Genomic DNA, 19880 nt, shown 5'->3' with positions numbered 1-19880 from the left:
GCCGGAGAAGGACAGTGCCTGTACTATAGAAATGGAATGGGGGAAATTATACTGAGATTTTATATTGTTTGCTTTTCATTTCTACCAGGCAGAGGTAAGACATTCACATCACAGCAGTCGTTGATCAGTCAGGCTTCAAATCTGGCAACAGTTCAGAGCTAAAGAATCCTGCTGTTTGGATCCACAGTCATATCTTATTCTTCTCTCTGCATGGAGACTTCTGTAATGTTGCTCCATACATTTACACTTTGGCAGACACTCTTATCCAGAGCAACTTAAAGTAGTGGTTCCATACATTTTTGTCCATAGTAGAAGCTAATAATCTCTTCATATCCTTTCAACGAATACAGCCTTTGGTACAAGCAGGTATATGGTAGTATTGTTATTTCCTACTTGCCTAATGTGCTCTGTTGCCTGGACTACACCTCTGTCTGTCTGCCTGTTTAGAGTACCTGGTTGGCTGTTGGTGTAAGAGCCTCCAGACAATGCAATGTGGACAGACCCTACAGAGTGGACAGACCCTACAGAGTGGACAGACCCTACAGAGTGGACAGACCCTACAGAGTGGACAGACCCTACAGAGTGGACAGTGTGGACAGACCCTACAGAGTGGAGCCAGTGCCACTGTGGCAGGCGGGCAGGACACAAGCCCCGGGACTATAGGCTTGGTAAAGTACACCTGAAGTGCCCTGTAGGATCAGTAGTGTAGTCAAAGAAATATCCCCTTTTTAAGAAAGCACATAGTTCCATCCAACAGGAGTTTGACTTTGTTTCTTTGGTTAAAAATGTATTTTCCTTTCAAAGACATGCCTGAAGTGATCATCACCACTTCAGTCCAGTTCCAGGGGCCTTCACGTCCTTCACCACCATAAAACCACAGTTTAAAAAATGTCCATGAAAGAACTTTGAATGTACATTATAATATGTTTATATAATCATATCTATGAATAGCCAAAGCTATACATGTCATGCATTATAGAGTGTACAGGGACATCAAGTGGAAAGAAGGGGATCTGCAGTACCAATGTACTAAAGAGATAAATGTGTTTGTTAACCTGTAATACAAAACCAACAAACTTGTGTTATCCATAACAATAAGCTGTCATTACTTCTCTAATCAACTAAGATCTGGTTCCAGTTCGTTCCCTGGCTCGTTAGCTCTTACCTCGATTTGAAGGGACTGGATAGGGGAAAACAAAATGGTGAGTGACTTAGGCTATTCAGGGGATAGATGGAGCCATGACTACATCAAATCAAATGTTATTGGTCATATACACATAGTTAGCAGATGTTAATGCGAGTGTAGCGAAATGCTTGTGCTTCTAGTACCAACAGTGCAGTAATATCTAACAAGTAATCTAACAATTCCCCAACAACTACCTAATACACACAAATCTAAAGGGGTGAATGAGAGTATGTACATATAAGTATATGGATGAGCGATGGCCGAGCAGCGTAGGCAAGGTGCAGTAGATGGTATAAAATACAGTATATACATGTGATATGAGTAATGTAAGATATGTAAACATTATTAAAGTGGCATTGTTTAAAGTGACTAGTGATCCATTTATTAAAGTGTCCAGTGATTGGGTCTCAATGTAGGCAGCAGCCTCTCTGAGTTAGTGATGGCTGTTTAACAGTCTGATGGCCTTGACATAGAAGCTGTTTCTCAATCTCTCGGTCCCAGTTTTGTTTGGACCTGTACTGACCTCGCCTTCTGGATGATAGCGGTGTGAACAGGCAGTGGCTCGGGTGGTTGTTGTCCTTGATCTTTTTGGCCTTCCTGTGACATCGGGTGCTGTAGGTGTCCTGGAGGGAAGGTAGTGTGCCCCCGGTGATGCGTTTTGCAGACCGCACCACCCTCTGGAGAGGCTCGCGGTTGAAGGGCGGTGCAGTTTCCGTACCAGGCTGTGATACAACTCGACAGGATGCTCTTGATTGTTCCACCTTCTCCACTGCTATCCCTTCGATGTGGATAGGGGGGTGCTCCCTCTGCTGTTTCCTGAAGTAATTCGCCTATTCAGGGGATAGATAGAGCCATGACTACATTTACAGTACGTATCAGTTATTTCTCTAAACACAAATATATCATAAATGTTCTATGCTACAGGTCTGCAAAAGCCTTAGGGCCGTATACGTATTGTTGTAGTATTGTCCCAATCAAAAACTATCCCATGCATTTTATGGCAGTCAGGATGTTTTCTGATTGGAAGGCTCATGCCTTAAATCGTTATGTTCAGAACGCATGGGAAGGTAGGTAACTGTGTGTATTCTATCTGATGCGTAGGAAAATGTTCAAGTAATATTGTTGACATGTTTCTTTTGTCAGTGAAAAATGTATCGTTATTGCACATCATACCTTATCTGTTCAGTTCTCTCTGGCCTGCCAGGTGTGAAGGATGGTTTTGTTCTCTTTTTAACATAAATATATGCCTTATAGAAATAGGACATGTTAATCACAAAACATAGCGTGACTGCAGAAAAACTGTTGTTAATCTAGGGTGTCGACTGTGCTAACCAGAAGGTTGAGACAAGATGGAAAAATGCTGAATAACAAGAAAACAGGAACTGAGCAGTGTAGCCACCGACAACTCAGCTCAAACTTCACAACAAACACTTCCGGATATCTGGATCCTGTGTGCTGTGAGGCTGGGACCAGCCTGGGCACCACCGATAGGCTAGCAAGTTTAAACCACGCTAAGCCTCTCTAAAGGCCAACTCTAAAGTTGGAACTACATCTGTCACAGTATAAAAGAAGATGTCTGTACTATTTCAGTCAGTTCTCTGCTTTACCCTGCGTGGTGATACAGTGAACCCGTATATACGAAAATTGCATTTACCATTTATCGCTTATGTTAAATAAAAAATACTTAAAGTATATTCGGTAACTCTGAATCACATTTTATCCTGAAACCAGATTCGATTGACGCAACCCTTTACACAGGGTTGGTAGCAAGTCAGCTGAATGCTAGCTAGCTACGTACTGCTTCTGTATTTAACTGGAAAACACAGCACATGCAGTATACAAGCTGGAACTATGATTAGTACATAACGTAAGCTGCAACTACCTACTGATCATGCGGTTTGTCTCCCTTTTAATAGTCAGTTCTTGAGAATGGAACCTAAAAATAAACTTGTTTCCCCTAAAGATGGCAAGAAGCTCATACAGAACGGAAAAGGTAATTCATTGTTTTTGTGTGTGGTAACGTTAGTGGTAGAAGTAGTGATACTATTAACGTTCAGTATTGGTTTAATGATGCCCTGGATTAAACAATTTCTAGGCCTAACTGACTAGCTACAAATTCTGTTCAGAAGGTACAAGTAAACCTGGGACCAAACCAACAGGAAAAAGGCAAGACGTTTGAGAAGACTATAGGAAATGGGACTCCACAGAAATTCCTGAACAAAAAAACCCACAGATGGAAAGGTCAGACCCAAAGTTAACCAAAAAGAGGAAGTTCACACCTGGGAAGGGCAATGAAGAGGAACGTATGAACTGTGTACAGTCTCCAATTATCAACGTTTTAATAGGCTAACTGTACTTCTTGTATTGACATGCTGAAGATTAATAGGATTTCTTGAAATAGGTCTATTTCTTAGATTCTGAGTTGCATGACTCTCATATACTGTATATGTATGAATGATCAGTGATCACACTAATGGTGGAATGCTTGTCTGTTTGCTCAGGTTCGAGACCAAGAAGCCCAAACGGGACGACTTCAAGCAGCAGAAGAACGAACTGAAACAGAACCGGCAGCAAACTGAGAAAAATTAGTTATCAAATAGTGAGCAGCGCCAAGCAGGTGTGGGAGATGGTCAGGAGGTAGGCTAAACCAGCTACTCTATACTGAACAAAAATATAAAAGGCAACATGTAAAGTGTTGTGCCCATGTTTCATGAGCAGGTGTAGCATATCAAGAAGCTGATTGAACAGCATGATCATTACATAGGTGCACGTTGTGCTGGGGACTAAAAGGGCACTAAAATGTGTAGTTCCATCACAACACGATGCCACGGGTGTCTCAAGTTGATGAAAGTGCACATTTTGGCATGCTGACTGCAACCAGAGCTGTTGCCAGAGAAGTTAATGTTCATTTCTCAACCATAAGCCACCTCCGTAGTTTTAGAGAATTTGGCCAACCAGCTTCACCACGTGTAACAATGCCAGCCCAAGACCTCCACATCCGGCTTCTTCACCTGCGGGATCGTCTGAGACCAGCCACCCGGACAGCTGATGAAACAGGAGTATTTGTCTGTAATAAAGCCCGTGTGTGGAAAAACTCATTCGGTTTGGCTGGGCCTGGCTCTCAGGTGTGTTGGCCCATGCCCACCCATAGATTAGGGCCCAATTCATTTATTTCAATTGACTTATTTCCCTATATGAACTGTAACAGAGACTGTTGCATGTAGGGTTTATATTTTTGTTCAGTATAGTTAGTGCCAGCAGTCTTTATTTTAATTTGGGGGGGGGGGGGGGGGGTTGCATATTTCCACCTGTACTTATTTATTATGTATCTCCATTTCAATACAGGAAAGATTGCGACAAAGAGAAGAGGATCAAACTCGAGAATCAGGAACTTGTTAAAGGAAAGATAGTGAATACAGTCTAACATTTACATTGCTGAAAGGCAGCATTCAAATCTATAACTTAGATTGACAATGTACAAATTGAGAGCATGGCACAATGGAGGATTTAAGAGGCCGTCTGCACTCTTTTAAGGTACTTACTACTGAATGTCTGTTCCAGGTGCGTAGGAGTCAATAAGAACACTGGAAAAGATGGAGACGTGCAAACTGTAAAAAAATGAATACATTCAAACTTAGGCTTGAATGCAAAAAAAACAATGTTTATTAAAACATCATGGTGCCCCCCAAAAAAATCAGTAGATAAATTGAAGGTGAAAACAAACATTTCAGCCTAAGGCCATCAGTTTGAATGTCGGCACGCACAGCTGGCTGCTATTTCAAGGATAATTGCATGTCACATGATCAAGCAAAAAAATGCATCCGAAAATCTATGAATCAGTGCCTAGTAGAATAGAATGCATGATCTAGATTATCTACAAAGAGAAATATAAATTATTTATTTTACATATACCATGTGAACATTACCTCAGAATAAATAACACAGGATCCAGTGCTAGAGGCGTCTCAGTGCTAGAGGCGTCACTACAGACCCTAGTTTGATTCCAGGCTGTATCACAACCGGCCGTGATTGGGAGTCCGATAGAGTGGCACACAATTGGCCCAGCGTCGTTAGGGTTTGGCCGGGGTAGGCCACCATTGTAAATAAGAATTTGTTCTTAACTGACTTGCCTAGTTAAAGGTTTAAAAAAAAAAAGTAGGGAGCTAGAGATACCACTAGATGGGGGGGTATCGAACACCAATAAGAGGCAATATACCACTTATAGAAAACGCTTCAAAAACAATTCTTCACTCATGCCTAATGGGTGGAGAGTTTTAAATAAAACATCCACCTGCATTCTGTCTGGAGAAGACTAAGTTCAAGATGACCACCCCTAAGTCAACGTTTTATCTGCTGTATAGCACATCTCTATTTTACATTCAAGCCTCCGTTTTGGATTTATTCATTTTTTTTCTTGACAGTGTGCAGTTCTCCATCTTTGACAATAGAGAATTTGCCATCCACTGAAATGATTGGATAGACAATGACTGTCAATACTTGAATACTATAAAACAGTTGAGCACAATACTTATTCAAATTAGTTTTCAGTACATGACATCCAAATGCTCAACTCAAGTTTGCTGATAAAGTGTACTGTTTTTTCTTCTTATTCAGATAGCATTTGCTCACGACTCCAGAGTCCTCCAGTGTTTAATCCAGTTTGGAAATGACAAGCAAAGACAAGGTTTTTGATTAACTCAAAGGTCAGTAGTTTGTTCTGTTGTTCTTCTGAGTAATTTTGAAGTTTATTTAACTAGGCAAGTCAGCAATGAGTCAGTTGTTTTTCTCATGCCTATCTCAATAATGTTATCCTGTTCCGTAGATGATATAGTCGAGCTGAGTAAATCAAAGTATGCCAGAAATATTGTAAAGAAGTTTTTAATGTATGGGTAAGTGAGCCTTTTGCCACCTCAAATGTTGCATATACATAAAGTCGTAGCCCTAGCAATACATGTAGTATTTTCATATCATCCGATCTTATGCTGATATTAGCATTAGATCCTGGCAGGAAAGCTGGTCAAAATAGTCCAAACAAAATAAGGGTAATCTTGTTGATTAAATCATCATTGTAAATCTGTACATGATTCAACAGTAGACCTTCGTGATCGCATTTCAAATTAATAATGCCATGCAGCTTGATCTAGTCTGTGGTTGAATTCCCTGATCCTTTGCTTAGACATTGACATGGAGAATCAAGTCAATAATTCAAAACTCCACTCATTGTAACCTTCACTGTAATCCTGACCTTGGCTGAAGATACCAGCTGTTTTGACTATAATCTGGTTCATGGTTCAGATATTAAAAAGGATGGGGACATGCTATCCCAGTATGAAGACATATCTTGTAGGATGAATATAAAGGTCCTCATTTGATTGAGTCTCTACTCACTAGTTTCTGGCATGCAGTGAGGTTTACAGATGAAATAAGTAATCCCGGTTTCTGAATGGAAAATCTGACGTCTGGTATGTGCATCGTGCCCACAGGAGCAAAGAGCAGGTTGCAGGTGGGATGGTGGGCTTCAACGGAAAAGTGAGACAGATGCTGTGTCACTCTGATAAATAAATTATTTATTTTATACTGATGATTGTACTGGCTTGGTATCGGGACAAAGGGTAAAATCTGTGGTGTCCTTTAGCAAGTGCTTGGTATTCAGTGTAAACATATTTTTCTCATCTATGTCCTGTTCTATAGCTGCACATGGCTGATCGAACAAGACGAGATGGAGGCCGGTGGGGGAGTACGCTTACAACGAAAAGGCTATCCTCAGACTCATGCTCACAGAGGAGCTCTACGGAACCACGTTCCAAGTCTTCAAGGTCAGGACACCTCCAACACCTCTCCCACTGCACTGTAGCAAAGTTGAGTTCTAAGCAGTAGTGGAGTTCTCCAACACCTCTCCTCTAGTTCAGTGAAAGTCTTGAACAGACTGCATAATCACGTTACCAAGAAATCCTCTTTCCGATTGCTTGTCTCTGAATATCTGCTGGTGTGGATGATATGCAGAATGTGACTGACAGTTTGTTTGTTCCCAGTAGGCAGTGTGCCCCACGCTAGAGGTGCTGGAGGCTAACCCAGACAAGGTTAATGGCATTTTTGAGGAAATGAAACTGATCCTTACCCCCATGGCCACAAAGTGAGTATTATTGAGCACACACACCTCTAACCATTCACTCTGCACACAGGAAACGATCAAATAAATCACAATACTGCTTTTGATTTCTGTCCATGTTATCTTCTCCCGTAGAGAGGCTGTGATCAAACATTCTCTGGTGCACAAAGTGTTTCTGGACTTTACCCTGCATGCCCCAGCCAAACAAAGGACTTAAGTAGAACCAGCAATGACTGTAGAAATTACTGAGGGAATCCTACCATGTTTCTAAAACCATTTTGATCATGTAACTTAACAAGAAATTATTGGGTTGATAAGGGAGTCTGTTGTATATGGGCCACACCCACGATGTAGCTAGAGTCGCAATGCACTGCCTGTGGCATGGGACACCTAAGTTGAGTATTCACTCAGGCCTTCTAGGGAGATGAGCCTCACCAACCACAGACTAGTGTGTGTCCTATGTATGTCCTCTGATTTATTGGTTCTGCCTTTCAGGACAGAAAAGTCATCATTAAAACCATGAAGACGTACATCAGGAAGTCTGCAATGGTCAGCCAACACAATAACTTGATCGCCACGGTCAGACATGCAAATATGTAAACGTCAGTGTGTGTGGCTGACTTATTGGTCTGTTAATTTTCTCTCCAGGGAGAGTGTGTGTTCTTAGTTCTCCTCGCTGCCTTTGACTGCATAGATGACACAGGTGAAGCAGGCCGTCCTATCAGAGATTCTGGCCTCCCTGCCTGATGTCATCACTAATAGGAATGGAAAGAAAGTTCTGCCCCGCCCACCTATCACCTGAAATCATCCAGGTGCTGGATTTGTTTTACTCCAATGTTTGTATATAATGTAAACAAACTGTATAGCCACAAAACATGGTTAAAACACATTTTTATATAATGGATGGTCAGTCCTTACATCAATAGCTCTGTCTAGGAATTTGAGTGGTTACAATGACATTTAAGTGCCTAAAAGGTGATTGTTTTCAATTAAAATGGTCAAAAAGTAGCAAAGGGCAATTTCTCAAGCAAGAACTTTGCTAGGATTGTCTGGGAGTTTGACTGCACTGGGCCTTTAACACACATAAATTGCTATTGTGAGGCAATTGGACAGAAATGAGATGCCATCCATGCTTTTCATAGTCTATTCTTGAAATGATCGGTCTCCGTCTGACACATTGTCCCTGTAGCAAGAAGGATGTTTCCCTTTGTAAGGAGCTCCTGGAGGCGGTGTCTACACCCCTGATTCAGCACCTGTGGCCACGCCCGCACCATGGTGAAAGACAAGGCTTCCAGCTTCACCATTAGTGAAATTCTGGGGTCTGCCATCGGGGACCTGCGTCCTGCCATGGAGCCTGTCGCCGAGCCGGCCACTGACGACTTCACACCAGGAGGGGAAGGTGAGGAGGGGACAGGGGCATGGTGTGTCAGAGATTCTCCGGTACTTAAAAAGTATATATTTTAGCCAGTAGTTCTGAAAGTAGCACTCACCAGCCAAACGTGGTTGCCAAAAATGTCATACTACATCTCATATGTGTAGATGTGCACCACGTCATTGCTCTCTCTCTGTTGTGGGCATCTTGCTAGCTGTCACTTAAATGAGGGGCTGAAGCTCATTAGCTGGAACTCGAATTGCAAGGGGGCTGGCCCGCATGGGAGAAAGTTTAGGGAAAATGGCGCAGCGTAACTTTTAAATTAGATTTTGTGGCTAATTGGGGTAAGACAGTAGTTCTGCTCATAGATGATGCATGTATGAACTACACATTTACACCAGCAGCTCAAAGCGGGAGGTTTAAAAAATACTTACAAATCGCCAAAGTTCCAGAGCATGTCCTTAAAGTAGAAGAATGAAGTATTCTCATAGGTGAGAATTGCAACGGTTTTGACGGCTCCATTTGGACTCCTGAGTGGCGTAGCAGTCTAAGGCACTGCATCTCAGTGCTAGAGGCATCACTACAGACCCTGGTTCGATTCCAGGCTGTATCACAACTGGCTGTGATTGGGAGTCCCATAGGGGGGGGCGCATTATTGGCCCAGCGTCGTCCGGGTTAGGGTTTGGCCGGGGTAGGCCGTCATTATAAATAAGAATTTATTCTTAACTGACTTGCCTACTTAAATAAAATTGGGTTCGCGTGTCGTCTTTTTGGTCAACTGTGGGATGATTGTACTGGCTTGGTATCGGGACAAAGGGTAAAATCTGTGGTGTCCTTTAGCAAGTGCTTGGTATTCAGTGTAAACATATTTTTCTCATCTATGTCCTGTTCTATAGCTGCACATGGCTGATCGAACAAGACGAGATGGAGGCCGGGAGAGAAGGTATGACTGACCGCACATATCACCCAACATTTATTGTTTTACAAATAATATCACCTATAGGCCTGACCGCACAAATGTCAGCACAGTTATGATCTTGACGTGGTACTCTACTCAGACAACTGCAAAAATGGCTGTGGGCGTGTCCATATTGACTCGTGATTTGATTCTGTATCTTCCATTTCTCCAGGGTCCTGTTGGACATGGTGGGTATGGACAAGCTGAAGACGTGGACTGCAGTGAACCATGGGACCATCGTGCTCTGTTGGTGAGCACCTCTACACTGTTAGATCCAATTCCTCTACCCAGTCACATAGCAGAAACTCCAGCACAATGGACAAATCCTGCAAAGCAAGCAAACTGGTGCTTAACTGAAACAAGTGTTTATAGAAGAAATTATTCCAGCTCCTACCGATTGAAGTTGGCTATATGCTCTGAAATTAGACTAAGATTACTTTGGTCTTAGTTATTTAAACATTTAAATCTTTAATGTTCTGCTTGTTATATCAGCCTAGCTGTTTGTTAGTTGCCAGTGAAGTTGAGTGTAAAGGGAGAATAGGCTGGGGCCAGCTGGGGGTTAAGCATGTCTTACTGGGAAGCTGTGTTTGTATTCATTCTCCATATCACTGGGTGATGTGGGTAAGAAAAGGGCAGGCACAGCTGCCCATTGTGAAACAGCAACACAAGCAGTGGATTACACTTCAATTCCTTTCGTTTAATTTTCTGGTTTCTCTGCCTCTTCTCTTGTTCCTTTCCACTCTAGCCCCCACCCCTTCCTCCATGTGCCAATTGTCCTTCTGTAATCACTAAGACGTTAAAACACAGATTTCTGGTTCTCTTTATCGGCAGTATAGTCTAACATCAAATTATTTGATTTAATTCTAGATGTTCACTTTATTTTTTCGCTATTGATATTAATTTTAGTTTGGGTAGAAATGTTACTACCCAGTATGAGATGCGGGGAAGAAATCTGTTTTGAAATGTGGGGTAGGTGTAAAGGTAACCTTCAACTAGCTCTCTTGTTAGTGGAGGGTTTGGCCAGGGTAGGCAGTCATTGTAAATAAGAATATGTTCTTAACCTTTAACCACGCAAGTCAGTTAAATAAAAAGTCATCTTTTTTTGTTTTAGTTTCCTGAACAGTGCCGATGGGAGTGTTGCCGGGGAAATCAGGGAGGTATTGCAGGCCTACACTCCAGAAGATCCAGCACTGTAAAGGAGTGGAAGATCTGCTGGAAAAACTGGCCTGGTACAGATACCATCTCACCACCATTGACCCCCTCAGACATTTCACCCACTATTGTGACCTCACCAACTGGAGTCACAGGTTCTCATAACTGTCCCCCCCAGTCCTTTGACCTGACCATCCTGGTGAAATCCCTACGATGACATGAAGATGGATGAAAAGAAATGCTGATTTGTACTGCATTTTGTCAAATTAATTTAGTTGTGTTTGTTTGTAAAGCTATGGAGCAAGTATTTAAAAGGCACAAATACTGGCAGTGTTTTTGTATAATCTTGTAACTGATCGGTACGAGTTGTACTAGCTGACTCAGGAGCCGGAATTAATTATAATAAAACATTTTATTGCAACACGAACTATCCATTGGCAGAGAAAGTCAGTAAGAAAATTTCAATATATATTTTTTTATCTGTAAAATGTTAACCCTGATGGTTTGTGTGTGTCATCACCTTTATGCCACATTAAGTCACCAAGCCGTGGCCCGGTCTGGTAGTCTGCTCGTAGCCTGTTCATCTATGACGGAAGCCTGCATGCTCACTAGCAAATGAATTTAGTGGGTCCTGCTCAGGTTCCATCTGTTCTGGTGTCTGATCCGGACAGACCCAGTCAGACGAAACGGCTTATTTCTTCCAGAGACCTCACATTCTTCTAATCAGTTTAGAGGATTATCAATTTCTGCCTGTGTGGCCACTATTTGGGAGGTTTAGGCTCATGGCGGTAGTCAGACTTGCACTGCCTTTGAGGATTTTGTTGACCAGTGAAGACAATTTGGGAATCAAATCAACATTGAGAGCTGTGCTGTTATTTTGATGCTCTTTTTAGCGAAACGTCCAAAGTTGAAATACAGTATCAATGTCCAGGTGGCTGGTGAACCTTGTGGGTGACACTGACAGTTTATCAACAAACATTTTCCAGAAGAAAATGTTTGCTTATCTGAGAGTACTTGAGGTTTTCCAAACACACATGATCAGTGACCTACTCTTTTTAATCTTCTAGTGCGGAAACATTGCAAGCTGCTTCCATATTCATAAATCCGCTTTGGAAAGATTCAATCTTCCAGATACCCAGAGGGGCAGAGTATTTAACCTGTCCGCAAATTCATCCAGATGTTGCATTTTGAACGTATTATTTCAGACCCGACCGGGTGCCGGTCTGCAGTGGATTATGTCTTCTTGTTGGGATAACATGGCCATAAGGACTGGAGGTGAATAGTGTGGTATACAAATACAGTTGAAGTCAGAAGTTTACATGCACTTAGGTTAGAGTCATTAAAACTCGTTTTACAACTTCTCCACAAATTTCTTGTTAACAAACTATCGTTTTGGCAAGTCGGTTTGGACAACTACTTTGTGCATGACAAGTAATTTTTCCAACAATTGTTTACAGACAGATTATTTCACTTATTCACGTAACACAATTCCAGGGGGTCAGAAGATTACGTACACTAAGTTGACTGTGCCTTTAAACAGCTTGGAAAATTCCAGAAAATTATGTCAATTAGCCTATCAGAAGCTTCTAAAGCCATGACGTCAATTGGAGGTGTACCTGTGGATGTATTTCAAGGCCTACCTTCAAACTCAGTGCCTTTTTGCTTGACATCATGGGAAAATCAAAAGAAATCAGCCAAGACCTCAGAAAAATAAATTGTAGACCACAAGTCTGGTTCATCCTTGGGAGCAATTTCCAAAAGCCTGAAGGTACCACAGTCATCTGTACAAACAATAGTACGCAAGTATAAACACCATGGGACCACGCATCCGTCATACCGCTCTGGAAGGATACGCGTTCTGTCTCCTAGAGATGAACGTACTTTGGTGCGAAAAGTGCAAATCAATCCCAGAACAGCAAAGGACATTGTGAAGATACTGGAGGAAACGGGTACAAGATTATCTATATCCACAGTAAAACGAGTCCAAATCGACATAACCTGAAAGGCCGCTCAGCAAGGAAGAAGCCACTGCTCCAAAACCGCCATAAAAAAGCCAGACTACGGTTTGCAACTGCACATGTGGACAAAGATCGTACTTTCTGGAGAAATGTCCTCTGGTCTGATGAAACAAAAACTGTTTGGCTATAATGACCGTCGTTATGTTTGGAGGAAAAAGTGGGATGCTTGCAAGCCAAAGAACACCATCCCAACCATGAAGCACGGGGGTGGCAGCATCATGTTGTGGGGGTGCTTTGCTGCAGGAGGGACTGGTGCACTTCACAAAATAGATGGCTTCATGAGGATGGAAAATTATGTGGATATATTGAAGCAACATCTCAAGACATCAGTCAGGAAGTTAAAGCTTGGTCGCAAATGGGTCTTCCAAATGTACAATGACCCCAAGCATACTTCCAAAGTTGTGGCAAAATGGCCTAAGGACAACAAAGTCAAGGTATTGGAGTGGTCATCACAAAGCCCTGACAATCCTATAGAACATTTGTGGGCAGAACTGAAAAAGTGTGTGCGAGCAAGGAGGCCTACAGACCTGACTCGGTTACACCAGCTCTGTCAGGAGGAATGGGCCAAAATTCACCCAACTTATTGTGGGAAGCTTGTGGAAGGTTACCTGAAACATTTGACCAAAGTTAAACAATTTAAAGGCAATGCTACCAAATACTAATTGAGTGTATGTAAACTTCTGACCCACTGGGAATGTGATAAAAGAAATAAAAGCTGAAATAAATCACTACTATTATTGTGACATTTCACATTCTTAAAATAAAGTGGTGATCTTAGCTGACCTAAGACAGGGAATTTTTACTTGGATTAAGTGTCAGGAATTGTAAAAAAACTTGAGTTTAAATGTATTTGGCTAAGGTGTATGTAAACTTCCCACTTCAACTGTATTTCTTTCAAAGGCCTCATTTCTTCTGTATGAAGTCGTTGATTCTAAATCTCACGTGTAGTTGAAGGATCACTTTAGATGGAAAACATTAGGAAAGAATAATGATATTACTTTGTCAGCAGTATTTTTGCTACAATGCAAGGTTGCACTCCCCTCCTTGGGAGCATTAATATCCAAGCATGTAGTTGCATACACAAATCTGTTTGGCAATGAAACTATGCAAGCAATAAAAATCCTATTGATAGGAGAATCCATTTCTAAAACCTGAATTGAACCATTTATACAGTAAAACATAGATGCATAGTACCTCCAGGTCCCTGGGAACCCCACTTGGTAGTGGCGTAAGTCACAAAATAACTTAATTGAATGGAAAGTCTCTCATAGTGCTCTTAGAACATTCACCAGTGTGTCTATGGACAGTATTTGGTTAACTTCCTGGCCGCCCTCTTGGCGAACCTGACCTTGCCCCGAGCCTTCACTGTGGAGGTGAACTCCTGAGACTTCAGCTTGGTGTAGTAGTCTGAGAACTTATTGTACAGGATGGAAATGGGCATGCCGTTCAAAATGACCCCAAAGGAGATGCAGGTGAAAGCAAACAGCCGGCCCAGGATGGTCTCTGGAAACATGTCTCCATAGCCCACAGTAGAGATGCTCACCTGAGGGAGAAGGCCAATGGTCATTTTATTTGTAAACATGAACTTGGTCTCTACTGAACTTGCTAACATTGCCATGACCTGAGCGCTGAGTTGACCCTTCATGATTTGTGTGTCTGAGTGCCACAGTGCTCATGACAGGCTTGGGAGAAAGTCAAGGAGAGCCCATGTGAAAAGCTTTGTGTGGAGGGCGAGTGAAGTAGTTTCTGAGTTTCTGGGGCTATATTCGCTGTCCTCCTGAAGGCTGTTGAAGCATTGTTTAATGGAATTACAGAACTAAGGCACTAGATTAGTCTACAGTCAATGGACATAGGACAGATCAATTTACATGTCCTCATCTAACGCCTTCTACCGCCCTTCATCTACACTGATTGAAGTGGATTTAACAAGTGAGGGATCATAGCTTTCACCTGGTCAGTCAGTCTGTGATGGAAAGAGCAGGTGTTCTTAATATTAAGTACACTCAATGTATATTTTAGGCATGGGAAAATAGCTTCCACATCAGCTCTAATTAAACAAGGTCAGGATATAAGGGAAGTTACTTGCAATGTGAAAGTCTCTCAAAAGGCAACAGTGATAATAGGCTACTGTAGCTGACAGGGGTGTGATGAAGCAATCTATTTCTGCCAGCATGTTGGTGACTAACACTTACTTTAGTTCTGGGTGAAATTGAAATGTCAGTGAGCAGACATTATCATAATCCGTAGGTAACAATGAATCAATGTTGCTCAAAACTGTGTGTAAAATCCAATTGTGTGTGTTGTCAACAGTACCAAATAAACAGACACAGCACAGAGCAGGGACAGAATGACAGTCCAGGATTTGCAGTGTTATTGTAATAATATACCAGTTACTTTCTGGGATATAACAGTAAATGTTTAAAAATAAGGAAACGAATCAATTAAGTAATATAATAATCTTTAGCCAATTACTTATAATAACCAATGCAATAGAATGGGATGACTTACAGCTGCCCACCACCATGCCTGAGGGATGCTGGTGAAGTTGGTCTGATGGACATCATGCTCTACAGTGTACACCATGGCAGAGAAGGTGAGGATTCCCATGACGATGAAGAGTAAGAGGCAGCCCACTTGCTGGTAGCACTGGCGCAGCGTGAAGCCAAATGCCCTCAGCCCCGTAGAGTGACGGGCCAGCTTCAAGACACGGAAGATCCTCATCAGACGCATTATTCTCAAAACCTGGCCTAATTTGCCCACCCGGCCCACCGTCTCGATGTCTTGGTGCTTCCCGTAGTTGTCGGTCTCGAAGCACTCCAGCACCAGCTGCAGGTAGAGGGGTAAGATAGCGATCAGGTCCACCCCGTTCAGGACGCTTTTCCCGAAGCGCGGCAGGTCCGGGGTGGACACCAGACGCATCAGGTATTCCATGGTGAAGAAAGCGATGCAGAAGGTTTCCACATACTCCCCATAGGTCTTCCCACTCAGCTGTCCCGCGGTGGTGGTATACTGCATCTCCTCCACCGTGTTCAGCGTCATGGCCACCAGGGACATCAGCACGAAGAAGCTGGAGGCTACAGCCATGAGCTTGGCGGTGACCGAAGAGAAGGGCTTCTCCATCAGGTTCCAGATGATGCGACGCGTCTGGCCCAACGCCATCCCGTGGAACAACTCCTCATTCTCCTCCATCTCCACCTCTGCCTCCAGCTCCCGCTGGATCTTCAGCTGCTCACTGAGCTCGTCCTGGCGCTCCTCGAAGGAGATTCGGCAGCAGCGGTGTGCGTTCTTGATCCTCACGCCCCAGTAGTTTATCTCCTCCAGGAAGTTCCTGGGACACAGCTCGTCCTTGATCCAGAGGACGCCCGTCCGGTAGAAGTTGAAAATGTTGTGGAAGATGTCCGGGTCTCTGTCGAAGAAGAACTCGTTGTTCTGGACAATATAGTCGTCACACAGGTCCAGTTTCCTGTTGTGGTCTGTGTATGTCGCCAGGCGGCCGATCCTGGTCTTGGGATACTTGGCAGCCACCCTGTAGGAGATCTGATACACCGTCCCACCCACGTTGATGTTCAGCATGTAGTTCTTCGCAGGAAAGGAGAGGCCTCTTGTCAGGTATGCCATTACATCTTCCTCATCTTTGTACTCTGCGTAGATGTCTCGGCTGAGTTCTTGCATGGAGTTCCATGGTTTCACCAAGTTGTTCTGGGTGAAGGGAATATTGTAGTCCTCCTCTGGGTCCTTGTATGTGGGGCCTGTCCCCCCCACTTTGTAGTTGGGGAAGAGGCTCTGTCTCCTTTTCTTGAGCATCCTGGAGGTCTGCACTAGGACCTGGTTAGACGCGGCAGCTCACGGAGTGGTGTGGAGGCATTAACACAGGTCTAATACGCTCTCCTGAGTCACTTACAGCAGTATACCAGCAGAGAGAGAGAAAGAACCCTGACCGTCTAATGTTGCTGACAGAGGATCTGGGTGCTTTAAGTTTTAAATACTATTATCCTCTTCCAGTCCCTTTCCCCTATTCGCTCTCTCAATAGGTCTCTCCCCCCCACCCTGACATCTTTCATTTGCCTTACATTTCAAATTCCCTATCCAGAACAGGGGACTCTGTGCTGTATTATGGACCATTATGGACTTCCTGGTTAGTAGTAAAGAGAGGTTAAGGATGCAGCATAAATTCAGCTAATGTCCAGTGTTTCAGATTTCTATGAAATATGACCTATAATTAATTTCAATGAGTGAAAGTTTCTCCAAATATTTTTTTATTATGTTAAAAAGCAGCTTTTCTGTATTATTAACAGTGTGGGCATATACTGATCAGTAAAAATATTAATGCGAGTAGACCACTGATTGCTATTTACTCATGGAGGATGAGATGGCCAATCATTTTTGAAACGGTCCATTTGAGTTTGTTTTTTTTAAGCGTTTTTCTCCAATTTATGCTTTGGCCACAAATACGAGTATAGGATGACTCAACAACATATTTGGGTATGAGTTAACATAATATTAACTTTTAAAGTGATATTCTCACTGGACAGTTACTTTAACAGCAGAAATTGACAAAAGCCCTAAGGAAATCTTTCCGGTCATCTCATGAGATGTGCTTTTAACTTACGCTGCTATACATTCAGCTGCATATAGTTGTAATAAAATAATGTAGAGTATTATAATCATAGGCACGATAACACACCTCAGGCCTGATGTCTACAGACATTAACATGCAGACTGGAGTCCGGTGGAGGCAGGACAACTCCAGCTTAAATCCAGCCAACTGCACTATCTGCTATTTCATCGCTCGCCACCAAGTGGCTCTAACCACTCTCTCCCATGCAAATAACTGAATGGCAAATTCCTCCACGCCTCTGTTTATTACCTGCAATGGAACTTTGCTGTGACCCTTTATTCCAATCTGGTGCAAACAAACAAAGTTTAAAAGTGCTCTTCAGGAACCTGCCCTCCTAGCTTTGTGTAAATTGCTTAATCCAGTTGCCTTTTTGCTGTACACACACAGTCCACTGAAATGCACATTTTTATTTTACCTTTAACTAGGCAAGTCAGTTAAGAACTAATTCTTATTTTCAATGACGGCCTAGGAACAGTGGGTTAACTGCCTTGTTCGAGGGCAGAATGACAGATTTTTACCTTGTCAGCTCGGGGATTCGGTCCAACGCTCGAACCACTAGGCTACCTGCCGCCCCAAATATTAGCTTGAAAGATTGACTGTTGATGATCAATACATTTTTCATAAGGGAAGGTAAACACTATCTTGGTTGCCTGGCAGTATTGGATGAGTTGTCTTTGGGATGATGATGCTGTGCATGATTTCCTGTACATCAAAGCTGACTCTATACTGCCACCTGCCTCTGCAATTGTTATAGTCAGGTACAGATCAAAATTCAGTTGAAATAGGCTGTTAATCATTAAAATGGTGTAGCAATGCACTCTTAAATAGCTACTAGAGCCACTACCTTAGACCTTCAACAAACCCTCTACACAATAGGCTGTAGAGATTCTCTACCCTTTTCCAGAAGTGTGCGTACTCGTTCACCATCCCCCCACACCGCATTTAAAAGCATTGAATTTGTGCATGCATGACATTCTCACACCCATCATTCCTTTTGAATCAATAAGAGGTATGTAAAAGTGCACAATTCAGGAGAATGGTAGAGAATCAGAATGTATCCCTAGACACATGGTGGTATAGGACAAGATCTAAGGTCTCAAAGTCAAGCAATGAGTTTTGAATGACTTATGGGTCTTGTTTTATTTGATCACGATACAGTATTTAGTCCCCATACTCTACAAGGTTGGAAAAGATCACAGCAACACAACACCAAGGGTGTACTCGTAAATTCCCCCTGGAGTGCACTCTGGGCGTTCGTAAATGCAGAGCGTTTTCAGATTGTCCGTTTGTAAACTCAATCCGAACGTTCTGACCTCACAACGGCAGTCAAGCACCCAAGCTAACTGGCTAACATTAGCTAGCTACTTCCAGCCAAATGGGAGAACACCTCACTGACCAGTTTACTCGCCCTAGCAGAGCTGGTTAGGCTGTTCTCATGTTATCCAGAGCGTTGGTGACTAACTGTGCTGCTGGCAAGAATATGATTTTTTTTGCCGATATTTACTGACACCGGTCATAGTCAACGGGTGTTGAGTGTTCGTAAATTCATCAGTTATGCTGCGCTCTGACAAGAGTGCTCTGAAATCAGAGTAGATAGCCAGAGTGAATTTACAAACCCACCCTAACATACAAAAGTTAAATCTAGTTTTAAATACATCTTACTCTACCCTGGTACTACAAAAATGTATTCAGTCAAATGTATACAATCTTATTTACAACGGAACATTTGATCAAAGTGCTTCAGTCCTGATTCTGTTCTTGGGGGAAGAGGATTTATGTACAATATTTTACAAATGATGTAGTATCATCACATTCCCAATAGAGCTCATCTTCCCAAGCACAGAGTCGCATAAAAATTATTTAGAAGAATGTGCTTCTGGAGGTAATGTTCAAAATAAAAAAACATACATATTTTATGACAGTACTGCCTAAAGTATGCTTTTAAATAAATATTCACAAAAATACACGTTCACCAGGGGACTGAAAGTCAGAACCAGGGACTCCCTGCATCACCACCCACACACGTGTTCTGAAGTAACAAGGTTCTACTGTATGTAGTAGAATCTTTGAAATGTTTTGGCGCTGAGGGAGGAGTGGGGATATAGAGGCCAAGCTCCCAAAATCCCTTGACACACTAAGGTTGCGTTTAGACAGGAATGCCAATTCTGATATTTTCTTCCCCACCAATTGTTATTTTGATCAATCACATATCTTTTTCAGAGGTGATCTGATTGGTCAAAAGACCAATTTGTGAAAAAAATTATAAAATAAAACTGAATGGTGCTGCCTGTCTAAACGCAGCCGGAGTAGGACACAATTCATATTCACACAAATGACAAACATCCCCAGAACTGATAACTTAATGCTCTTCAGAAGGCATCTGGATCTAACTCTGTTAAAGAAACGGAGGTCATTGGCAAGGAGACCAAAGAGTTAGTAAACCGATGGGGGTCATTTGGAAGGTTGG

At 42.5% G+C, this 19880-nt stretch overlaps 1 protein-coding gene and 1 pseudogene across 1 annotated transcript; one reads left to right on the top strand and one right to left on the bottom strand.

The window, feature by feature from the left end:
* Nucleotides 1-3115: 3115 nt before the first annotated feature.
* LOC120044807 lies at nt 3116-10942 on the top strand (annotated as a pseudogene).
* Nucleotides 10943-14092: 3150 nt separating this feature from the next.
* On the bottom strand, nt 14093-16377 carry LOC120044806 (potassium voltage-gated channel subfamily V member 2-like). Its single transcript, XM_038989478.1, has 2 exons — nt 15304-16377; nt 14093-14338 (listed from the first exon to the last, which is right to left on the bottom strand). Exons 1-2 carry the CDS (start codon nt 16366-16368, stop codon nt 14093-14095), a joined length of 1311 nt encoding a protein of 436 aa, XP_038845406.1. The 5' UTR covers nt 16369-16377.
* Between the last annotated feature and the right edge of the window lie 3503 nt (nt 16378-19880).

The sequence above is a fragment of the Salvelinus namaycush genome, chromosome 3 (genome assembly GCF_016432855.1).
Source record: "Salvelinus namaycush isolate Seneca chromosome 3, SaNama_1.0, whole genome shotgun sequence".
Lineage (NCBI taxonomy): Eukaryota > Metazoa > Chordata > Actinopteri > Salmoniformes > Salmonidae > Salvelinus > Salvelinus namaycush.
The sequence above is the reverse complement of the archived record's forward strand: the minus strand, read 5'-3'. Positions and strand labels throughout refer to the sequence as shown.